Raw genomic sequence first — 11,772 nt, forward strand, 5'->3', positions numbered from 1 at the left:
CCACGGCTTGACACTATTTTCTGGGACACCCTGTATATTATAATATTAAAAAATATAGTTAAATCGCTTAGCAGGCAGGTAAGACATTATAAAATTCTGCAAGCGACTACGCCCCGTGAAAGACAACGCGTAAAGTCACGGTGAGTCTCGAGCAAAAAATGACAATATTTCAATTCAGACTTTGATCTCTCTGTGCGCCATATTTCACCGAATAGCTACCTAAGTATATAATATGATATTCTGAATGTCAAATCATAGGAAACTCCATAAGTAAGATCTTTCACATACATAATATAAATGAGTACTGTAATATGGTTTCACTCAAATACAATTGTATTTTTTGACAACAGGTAAGCACGCAGTGTCGTTCATTAGGACGCGTCAATGTTTGTTCTTCAAATAGACGTTAGTCTTATTTTCTCAATGCCCCAGATTAAAAACGAAAGTGAAATAAGTGTATGAAATAAAAACATTAATCTTTGTTAGGTATACAGGTTGTCGTCTAAGTAATGGTTTAAAGAAAATTCGGTGATAGGAAGAGTTATTAACTGACATACACAAAATTTTGTAATCCAGACTTATGGAGGATAGATAGGAGATTTTGTAATCCATATTTAGGAGTTGCAGCATGCTGGTAAGTACGCTCTCTACTCGACAAAACCCTAAAGAAGTGTGGGATTACTTTATATGAGACATACTTAAACTGCTGAATTGCATGCGATGGTATCATTTCATGGTTACTCCAGCTCTAAATCCCTTAGACTAACCAATCTAGAAAATGTCTAGTAACAACGAAACAGATTTATTTACACTTTGGGAACGAATAGTTGAGCAGTACACACCCCTTATGGCAACACAATAAAAAAACCGTGAATTAGCTACCTACACATTTCATACTAAATGTATCTATATCTACTCATAAGAAGTTTTGTCATGAAATGTTTCGAGACTCCCTTAAAAGTTTTAACGCTACTTTTACCTCCAGGAAAACGTGGAACATCTAAAAATTTAGTTTTAGGTATAAGTACTCTGAAGAAGTTTTGAGACGAAATTTGGGTCTGTCTTTTTCCATACAATCTTTGAGCTTCAATTTATTCGTTTAGGGCATTTGTTTTAAAATGTCCTTCCTTATTACTTGTAGGCATCACAAAATAACTAAAATATTAGCATTAAGGTCGAATGGTTTTAATCGATGAGCTAACGGGTCAGGATTTTTCTTTTGATATACTTATCTACTTACTTGTATTTTCTTAAATCACTGATATTCAAAAAAAAATTGAAACAATAATATGTATATCGTCGTTGTAGGTGGAGAACTAAATAACTCGGATTTTGGCCATTTTGGACTTTCATCACTTTTGTGTTGCCCAAAACATGGCGCATATTTTGTCCTAACAAGCATTTCATTATCTTATCCCGTTTCGAAATTATAGCTTTTTATGTTAAAAGTGGAGAAATAAATATATTGAAATAATGTATATTTTGTTGTAGAAAAGTAAATAATTAAATAATAAAATCAATAAACTGCGACTTATAATCTATTCAATAGTAACGAAAATAAATAAAATGAATTGTTTAATTCTTCCTCGAGTCTATTGTTTAACAAAATTAATCAAGTGTGTAGAAGAACTAAACAACTTGATTTGTTTAATTTAGACACTGAAAATCCTAATGGTATTCACTTTAATAAACTCTATAATTGTAATTATTTAACCTTATAATTACTTTACCATATGGTTTCTAGTGTAGCAAAACTAAATAACTATATGAGTTATTTAGTTTATTTCAGCAAACTTACAAAACATTGTCGTGGAAGAATTAAATAAGATTTAATTTTTATATTTTTATATCATATATATATATATATATATATATATATATATATATATATATATATATATATATATATATATATATATATATATATATATCATCACGCTATACCCAATAGGAGCGGAGCAGTAATGGTTAATCTTAGAAAATACCGGTCCAAACTGAAAAAATCTTTTTGCGTTGGATAGCCCTTTGTTCGTGGAGTGCTATAGGCTATATATCATCACGCTATACCCAATAGGAGCGGAGCAGTAATGGCTAATCTCAGGAACTACCGGTCCAAACTGAAAATTCTTTTTGCGTTGGATAGCCCTTTGTTCGTGGAGTGCTATAGGCTATATATCATCACGCTATACCCAATAGGAGCGGAGCAGTAATGGCTAATCTCAGGAACTACCGGTCCAAACTGAAAAATTCTTTTTGCGTTGGATAGCTCTTTGTTCGTGGAGTGCTATAGGCTATATATCATCACGCTATACCCAATAGGAGCGGAGCAGTAATGGCTAATCTCAGGAACTACCGGTTCAAACTGAAAAATTCTTTTTGCGTTGGATAGCCCTTTGTTCGTGGAGTGCTATAGGCTATATATCATCACGCTATATTTAATAGGAGCGGAGCAGTTATGGCTAATCTCAGGAACTACCGATTCGAACTGAAAAAATATTTTTGGGTTGAATAGTCCTTTGTTTGTGGAGTGCTCAAAGTCATATATCATCACGCTATGACCAATAGGAGCGGAGCAGTAATGGCTAATCTCAGGAACTACCGGTTTCAACTGAAAAATTCGTTTTGTGTTGGATAGCCCTTTATTAGTGGACCGCTATAAGCTATATATCATCACGCTATGACCAATAGGAGCGGAGCAGTAATGAAACATGTTGCAAAAACGGGAAAAATTATAAGTTTTGAGAGCTTACGTTGCGTGCGCTGCGTAAACGGTTAAAGTTATGCAACAATGATTTATGACGGGATTGTTCCACTTTAAAAGTTCTAAAAAATATATTATAAAACAAAGTCCCCCGCTGCATCTGTCTGTCTGAACGTGTTAAACTCAAAACTACCCAACGTATTAAGATGAAATTTGGTATGGAGACAGTTTGAGACCCTGGTAAGAACATAAGCTGCCGGGAAACTACTACTTTTATAACGGAAAACTTTAGCCTGAAAAACTTTTATAACGCGGGCGGAGCCGCGGGCAAAAGCTAGTAGATAATAAGACCCAAGATATATAATAATAATAATAAGCCCGCAGGGGCGGCTTTGTGGCGAGCCGACGGTGTGTGGCGACACCGCGTTCCCTGATTCCGTGGGGGCTAAATGAGACCCCTGACCCTTGGCTTGCCTTAACTGGCCGGCTAGGGGTGGAAGTCGCAAGAGCTAAGAACCTCAGCTCCAGGGTGGAAGTGCTCAATCTGCGTAATAGCGAGGAAACCCGCTCCGGGACGCGATAGCGACCCGCGATGGTGAAATCGGTGCACACCTCTCGACACCCTTAAGCACCCACACCGGTGTTGCGTGTCTTGGCTTACGCCACTTATGGGATGCCCATCTAGTGGAGGGCAAGTCACCGTCTGCCTTGAATACATAAGATTGAGACATTTTCCTTGGCAGGCGTCCCGTTGTCTCAATCAATAGCCCAGCAACCAGTCCAGCTAGATCCCATCCATAGACCCAATATAATTCCCATCTTTTCTGCAATAGTTCCTGCACCTTGCAAGCGCTGTCTTTGTCTGTATTTCCTCCATAAGTACAGACAGAGAGAGTACTCGCAAGGTGTATAAACCCCAACTAGAGTAATGTATCTTAAAGGGGCCTCTACGTGTTGGATCCATGTCCCCACGCAAGCCTTCCAAATGGACCGGCCTTTATGCCGTGATTTCCCGCAGGAAAGATACAACATAATAATAATAATAATAATATCAGCCCTGTATTATATACTTGCCCACTGCTGAGCACGGGCCTCCTCTACTACTGAGAGGGATTAGGCCTTAGTCCATCACGCTGGCCTAGTGCGGATTGGTAGACTTCACACACCTTCGAAATTCCTATAGAGAACTTCTCAGATGTGCAGGTTTCCTCACGATGTTTTTCCTTCACCGTTAAAGCGAACGATAAATTCACAAAGAATACACACATGATTTTTAGAAAAGTCAGAGGTGTGTGCCCTTGGGATTTGAACCTGCGGACATTCGTGTCGGCAGACCGTTCCATACCAACTAGGCTATCGTCGCTTATATAAAAATACCGACGATAAAATTCTTTATAGTTTTTTAGTAATGCTTCAAAATAACGAAAAAAACAGTTAATCGCGTTTATCTCGAAACTAGAAATTTTGAGTTATTTAGTTCTCCACCTACAGCGACGATATAGGTAAGTATTTTTGTAGCTTGGTTACTCGGTACCACATTGAATAAAGTTACACGCAAACTGGTGATTGCCAAGTGCTTAAAAATAAGCTTGAAAATAATGTTCATAAAGTGTCTTACTCGGAGGATATCTTCTATAGTTCCTTGGATTCGAACGGTAGAAAGGTGGTGGCGACCAGTTGTATGAATTTTTGTCGCTAACGGCGTCCCATGTTGCTGGCGACGATATCGGTTGAGTGAGTGGAACACGGATTGTTGACACATTTCCTGTTACATATTTAAGAGAGTTTGATCTTACTTGCAGGCTAAAGAATTTATTCTCAAAAAAAAGACAACAAAGAAAGGTCACTTAGTACCTGATCTTACTTTAGTAGGGGAGACCGGGTACAAAAGTAACGGCGAGTCTAAAGTAATAATGCCCTTGGTCGAAAGTAACAATGGTTAGGTATCCAATAGCCAAACACCGCTTCGCTGCCATAAAGAGATAGCCGGTGGCGCCCCCCTCACTTGCATTCAGTTGCTGCACGTGCCACGCGCTAGTAGGTTGTATGAGAGGTCGTTAAACGATTTCACAAATGTGAAATAAGTTTTTTGAGGTTTTCTTATTTAATGTTTTCGTAGTCTTAAAAGGATGATACCAATTTGAATATTCGCATATTAATTCTTAATTGAATGGATTACACCATGTTTTAATTCTTTTTTGTCCAGCACGTTCCGTTTTAAGGCTATATTTCATATTGTAACAAAAATGAGGTCGGGTACAAAAGTAACATAGTCCTATTATGGGTACACAAGTAACATGTTACTTTTGTTCGAGTATTGATTTATTTACTTTATATTTTTATGTGTGTATTGATTTATTTGAACATAATGCCGCAACAACGCATTATAACTACCACACGAGGAACTACTGACACGGAAGTGTACTGAAAAGCGGCAGAAGAGCATTACAAAGATGGCACAAAAATTAGATTCCTGGCAAAAAGATATAATGTTTGTTATGTAACATTATATACATACATCAAAAATTAAAGTAGGAAATACAAGCTCAGTTGTAGGCAGACTGTCCAGCGTACACTTAGCGAGGATTTGTCAAAGAAATCATACCGTCAAAGATCCAACTCGCCAGTACCTGGACCTAGCGGGCTACAGCAAGTAAATTCTTCTCAGCCGTTTGATTTTACCCTAAAACTTTTAGACTACAAGCGGGTCCGAGGACTATAGTAAATAAAGGACGTAAAAAACGTAAATCAGCAATGTTGATAGACACGCACGAAAAAAACGCAATTGAAAAATAATACCAACAAAGAAATAAAGCCAAGAAAACGGTTTTATAACCTGATGGTGGGAATAGTAAGAGGTAGTTGATATCTAAGAAAGTGAAGGAAAAGGAAAAAGACAGAAGGCAGTTAAGGCAAGGAAAATAAATCTGAGGAAGAAGATTGCTTATGTCTCATTTGTTTAGAAATGAGACATAACATAATGTAAAATGTGGTCACCCGTTGAATGCGTTTACGATGATCCAAATTGTGTGTGCCATAATTGTGTGTCTGAGTAAAAGACTAATACTGAATAGTCTGATTGGAAAAAAATATTATCATATAATAATTGATTCCATTACTGAACGGAAGAATAATTTGTTTTGTATTTAAAATATACAATTTTTGAGCATCTATAATGCAAATGTTTATCTGTTTTTTTAATACAAAGTCTTCTAATACATAATTTGCTGATTTAATATGTCACATTATATCCATTACAAACCCCTTTGTCCTGTTACTTTCGACCCACAACGTGTTACTTTCAACCTGCCTACGTGGTCGAAAGTAACAAGAGACGAATTTTTTTGAAGTCTCTGTAATTCATATGAAATATACAGTAATAAGGTAAATTCAGATACTAATGTAGAATATAAACGAAATGTATAAATAGCTATATTCATTTCATTAAAATGATTACATCTAACCAGAAACCAAGGTAAAAGTACAAAATGTTACGTTTGTACCCGATCTCCCCTATACACTAATCCACTTTATATCTTATATCTATGGGCAGTATTAAGTTGGTATTACCTACTTACTTATCGGTGTAGTGTTTGTCGCTATAGTTGTAGGACACGTCGATAATTCTGCAGTAGTATCAGAGCCCGCACGAAGATCTCCATTTTCTTTTAAAACTTTGACGTATGCTATGAATCAGTTCGTAAACATTATTTTGAACAATAATATTACGCAGGTAAATACTTACGTTTAACGCAATCGATGTTTACTAATCTATGCCAATGAACAGTAAGCTATTGAAATAATTTCGATAATATTTAACACATGGTATGTCTCAGTGATTTAGCTGCATTAGATCCATGTCGAACAATGTGACATTGGAGCGCAAAGTGAGACTGAAGTATTAGTCCGGAGTCTGTAGCTGTACTCGGTAAATATAAATAACGTCGCCCACTATAACATGGTCCTAACATAATAATATAAGCCTTGTATTATATGCTGTCCCACTGTTGGGCACGGGCCTCCTCTACTACTAACATAGCTTATGAAATAGCGTTATACCTCTACATATTCATGAAAAGGGAAAAATAAGTGACACTATGTCTATTATGTAGCAGGTAGAGGCGGTGTGGCTGAAGATAACTAGATCTCTAGCATAGTCTAACTTGCTAAAATCGTAATAACTCTCTACTAAGTAAACCTTGAATAATTTGAAATTTTCTTATTGCGTATTTCCATCGAAATAATGGTCAATAATTTTTACCAACACGCTGTCAATAAAACGTTACGATATAGTGTACCTACACTAGGATTTATTAGGCTAGTGAATAAGTATGTAGGTACCTAGTGAGTAAACTAATCAACGCGCGTTGTGATAAAAATGCTTTTAGATTTTACAAAAAGAAAGTAGAAGCAGTTGCCATATGTAGCTCGAGCTGGACTAACAAATCAAATTAAATCAACCTGATTTCAGGATGTCCACCAATAGTAATGCGTCTTTCAGCGCACTGTCTTCATCGGAATCTATAGCGTCGGAGACATCACCATCCCCGTCTCGGACAAATGATAATAATGTCACAGAAATCATAACACTAATCCCATGTACCATGACTGAGGCATTGCTTCGATGTGTACTTACACAATAGCATTTTATGGTTTTACTCAAATATATTTACGAGAAAACACAAAACTATAAACTTTAATATTTATTATTACTTTACCAAGCTACCTTTTATACATTTGACTTAGGTAGGTAAGCATTTAAGTTTCTATATAGGTAGACACTTACCTACTTACTTATGTCTGGATATCACAAATCATTTTTAATAACGAAAATTGTTATAAATAAATCTTCATTAGTAAAGTTGCAAAAAAATGGACTATCAAAAGTGTGTAATAATAGTAATGACTTAAAATAGGTAAAATAATTAAATTTTTTGTTTGAAGATAATGCTATCTAAAAATAAATTAACAATTTTGTTTTCTTATTAATATGACCAAGCTAAAAATATAAAACATTTTTTTTCTGATGCTATTATACTTTATCGACTTCCCTATATCTACGTTATAGAGGTCTTATTTGATCATTATGAATCTGAATCGAAAAACGAAACTTCAATCGGGCACTAGAAACCATTAAGCCAAATAATGTAGAGTCATTGTTGTGAAATTTATAGGTATGTATTTACAAAATTATTGATTATTAAACTTATAGATATTGCGTGCCACAATTCTAGTGCATTATTTCTGTGACTCTCCAGGCTCGTCTTGCCAAAACTTGCTTACGTCGTTGTATGGTGATTGCAGTTCTGCTACATCAGTTGATATTTTTTCTTCAACCTGTATATTATAAGTATATGTAAATAATTATTTGCCTATATAGGTAGGTACCTAGTATGAATTTCCGTACCAATGATCCGCACATCCATTTAAAAATAATTTAAATTAAGTTTTAATATGCAGTTAAATATTTTTCTGTGACAAATAATTATGTCCAGAAATTTTATTTAATAATAGTTTAAATTTATAAATACGTTCAATCGTAATCCTACGTCTTACGCAGATTTTTTAAACTGAAACACTAGATAATAACATTATTACAGCAGAAGTTTAAACTTCAGACCCACCTTTATAGTGCGTCGCGGCACATGACCGTTTTTCCTCAAAGCAACAAGAGTAACAGGTCGCGGTCGCCACTCAAATGGTTCGAAATAACCCTAACAAAAATAAAAAAGTACATTAAATTTAAATAAAACGAGGCATAGCATAGGATTATTTATGAACTTATAACATATAAATAAATAAAAAAATACCTTATTGAAATAAGGGTTAAAATCCAAAGAAAGAGTTTTGGCAAGTTTGGTCAGAGAATGAGGAATTGTAATGAGCGCTCTACGCGTACCGAACTCATCCCGCAAATTAGAGTCCTGCAAAAATAGTTAATAGAGGTTCTGATATTATTGTTAAACAACATATATAAGTGATGATATTACATACATAGGAATTTGGTCGGTAAACCCATAAAGAATTCAGATTGGAATTTACATGGTACCGAGGAGTACTAGTGACAGAAGGATCATATACTATTTTGGGAGTTGTTTTCGATATGTTTTTTGGTTCCTTCGTAGCTGCAATGAAATAGATATTAATTACTTAGAAAATGCATATTCGTTTACAGATAACGATTATTTTCAAATATTCACTGTATGTTTACTTTCAGTTGAAACAAGATATAATAGGAGAGGAACACCATGAACATAAAATTAACTTCCATTTTGTTTTTGCACTACAGACACCTCGTAGAACAGTAAAGTTGAAACTAACTAATCTTGCGTATTTTATGCGAGTTTATACGCGTCTGGTCATGGATTTCCATGAAGAAACTGTTTGTTTTTCTACCGCAAGCATCGATTTCCACTTAAGCTTTCCAAGAATGCTGTAAACACAATCAACAATGTTTCAGATGACACAGTTATTACAGAGTTGCTGCTCTATACGTTCTATTAATGATAAAATAATGTGCCTACCTATGACCTGTTTATTTAGAGAGTTCTAGGCTGTTTACACAGACAGTAACCTAGATAGACTCGAAATCATGCAAATCGTCAGTGTTGTAGATAGCGCAGGGCGGTCGCGCGCATGGGCGGCGTTGTTCCTCTCGCTCATTGGGAGCGCAGCGCCCCGCTACACACGTCCTCCGCCTTACAGTACTACCCTCACCGCAGGTTACTGAACAATCACTCCATTTACTCCATCGACTCCACATCTTGCGCATTTTTAAGGATTCCACATCATCGACCTTGTCTTTAGAGTTAAAGGCAAATGTTCTAAAATTATGTTACAACATACTCATAGCTAAAACAGTTAATCTAGCTGCTACCAGTTATTGATAGGTAAAACTAAGGTAATATGTATGTCGTACAAGTAGAAAAAGAAAGTACTGGACTCTGTGGCCTGTACGCTGTGTAACTATGTCTTCAACAGTTAAAGTAGAACTAATTAAATATCTACATAAGTAATAATAAATTTATGACAGCCTAGGTGGTGTAATTGTATTATCACTGTTATATGTTGTTTTATTTAGGTATAACGGCCGGGGCCGTGTCTCGGATAAGATCGGATAAGTGATATTAGATTTTCTGCTTTTTATCATGAAAAAATTATGAAAAATAAAAGGCTAAATAAATACGTAAATGTCATTTTTACCTCAAAATCCGATCATATATGTATATCATAAGTGAACAATAAGAAAATTAATTATTTATCAATACCAGTATACTTATATCAATAAAATAAATAAAACCTAGGTACTCAAAAAATGTTTTCTTATCACCTGCAGCTTTAAAGTATATTTTCTTATTTTTAGGCACTTTCGTATAAGAAAGGAACTGCTTTTTATGAATTCGGGCACTAGTTTTCTTATGTTCTTCAACAACAATATCAATAAGCTCCACAGGGTCTAATGTAAGTCTGTCATCATTTCTATTGTAATCATTTTTAATAACAGTTGCGCCGACCCCGACGATTAATGTGATTGTATATTTTAAAATAATATAGGAAACCATGTTTAAAAATCACCTTAAAGCAGTAAATAAAAAGAGAATTATAATAAAATATTTGAGTTTAAGCCTCAAATAGCAAAAATAGATAGACCTATTCAAAGAGTATAAAGGAAAGTATAAAGCAGTATAAAGCAAAGAGAATTATAATAGTATAAAGTGGTATAAAGATAAAGACACCGAATTCTGTCTTTCATAGTACAGTGATTAAATAGGTTGAAACAATAGTGTTTACAAATGAAATTTAATTAAGAAAAATAATACATACAATTAACAGAAATAAAAGATCTATATATAAGTATCCTTACATACATAATATTATAAGACACAGACCTCGACCCCACCGCGTCTGCCTGACCGCTTGAACGTGCTGAACACAAAAACTACCGAACGGAGTTTGATTAAATTTGGTATAATGATGGTTTGAGAATCTGGGAAGGTCATAGGCTAATTTTATCTTGGAAAATAATATAGCGAGTCACATCCTGAAAAATCTTTCACGCGGACGAAGCCACGAGCAAAACTAGTATACTAAAAATCAGTTAACCAGCATACCGCTTGCTTTCCCAAACGGTCTGATTTGTTTACCTATTAATAATAGCAAGATCTCTCGAAGTTTGAAATATAAGGCATGGCGTGGCATTACATTACGTCAGTCTGAGCTCACTGGTGGTAGGTGTCTCACATGTAAGAGTCCGCCTGGGTAGATACCACCGCAATGACTATTTCTGCCACCAAGCAGCAATGTGTAGTCACTCTTATGTTCCAGTATGAAGGACTTTGTAGAATGTAGCTAGTGTAAGACTAACATCTTATGGCTCAAGATGGCGAGCGCAGTGGAATACCAAACAATACTTTATAATTCAAGGTAGGTATTAGATGGTGTCTCGGGGTAGACAGTGTATGCAATGATTAGGGAAATAAGATTTAAAAATCTGACCCACTCTGAATAACAATAATGTGGCACTTGAAGCCTGTTTTCTGTAAAATAATGGTATCGTCCCAATTAAATCGGGCCATTTTAATTATAGACAAAGTCTATAACGTCATTGCCTTACCTTCCTACAGACCGAAATAATACAAGAAATTAAGAAATTAATTTTGTAAATATGATAACATAAAAACTGTAAAAATTTCAACAGTAGGTTTCTTCTTGTATCTATAAAGCTTAAGTGGTGTAGAGAGACACCAGATAATTTTATCTACAGAACGGGTAGATTATCTGAACAAGGGTATTGTGGTAATTTTACTGTAGCTGATGGAAGCCAAATTTGTTTGTTAGCCACACTAACAAAATGGCACATAAAAACGGCGCACTATTTGCTATAGTCCGCCGTTTTTATGTGCATATAATTACAAATTGGCTCGAAGAAGGAATAAAAAGATGCAGCGTACATTCGTTAGAAAAGGATATATATACATCGACAGTTACGTCAACGTTAGTGCCTCTCATTGGCTGTCAAGTCAGATAATTACCTTACTTTCATCTTGCCAGTATTGAGCTCGGACAACGTA

General features: G+C 35.3%; 2 protein-coding genes across 2 annotated transcripts; both read right to left on the reverse strand.

Moving 5' to 3' along the window:
- Positions 1 to 4,251: 4,251 nt before the first annotated feature.
- LOC119192310 lies at positions 4,252 to 7,307 on the reverse strand. Its single transcript, XM_037446129.1, has 3 exons — positions 7,163 to 7,307; positions 6,280 to 6,387; positions 4,252 to 4,466 (listed from the first exon to the last, which is right to left on the reverse strand). The coding sequence occupies exons 1-3, from the start codon at positions 7,305 to 7,307 to the stop codon at positions 4,279 to 4,281; spliced, it is 441 nt and encodes a 146-aa protein (XP_037302026.1). The 3' UTR covers positions 4,252 to 4,278.
- An 84-nt stretch (positions 7,308 to 7,391) lies between these two features.
- On the reverse strand, positions 7,392 to 8,845 carry LOC119192311 (the record flags this gene model as incomplete). The annotated part of the gene is made up of 4 exons (XM_037446130.1): positions 7,392 to 8,038; positions 8,326 to 8,415; positions 8,512 to 8,625; positions 8,696 to 8,845. Coding segments are annotated over 4 exons (453 nt in total), but the record flags the coding sequence as incomplete, so codon positions are not given.
- Between the last annotated feature and the right edge of the window lie 2,927 nt (positions 8,846 to 11,772).

Source organism: Manduca sexta, unplaced genomic scaffold (genome assembly GCF_014839805.1).
Source record: "Manduca sexta isolate Smith_Timp_Sample1 unplaced genomic scaffold, JHU_Msex_v1.0 HiC_scaffold_2599, whole genome shotgun sequence".
Lineage (NCBI taxonomy): Eukaryota > Metazoa > Arthropoda > Insecta > Lepidoptera > Sphingidae > Manduca > Manduca sexta.

Bases quoted from the DNA above. Each gene is read 5' to 3' on its own strand.
- LOC119192310 (XM_037446129.1), bottom strand. From the start codon at position 7,307: ATGGTACATGGGATTAGTGTTATGATTTCTGTGACATTATTATCATTT. The intron at 6,388-7,162 runs GTTGATTTAATT...ACTGATTCATAG, and splicing joins GGTGGACATCCTGAAATCAG to CATACGTCAAAGTTTTAAAA. The intron at 4,467-6,279 runs GTAAGTAGGTAA...AATATGTAACAG, and splicing joins GACAAACACTACACCGATAA to GAAATGTGTCAACAATCCGT.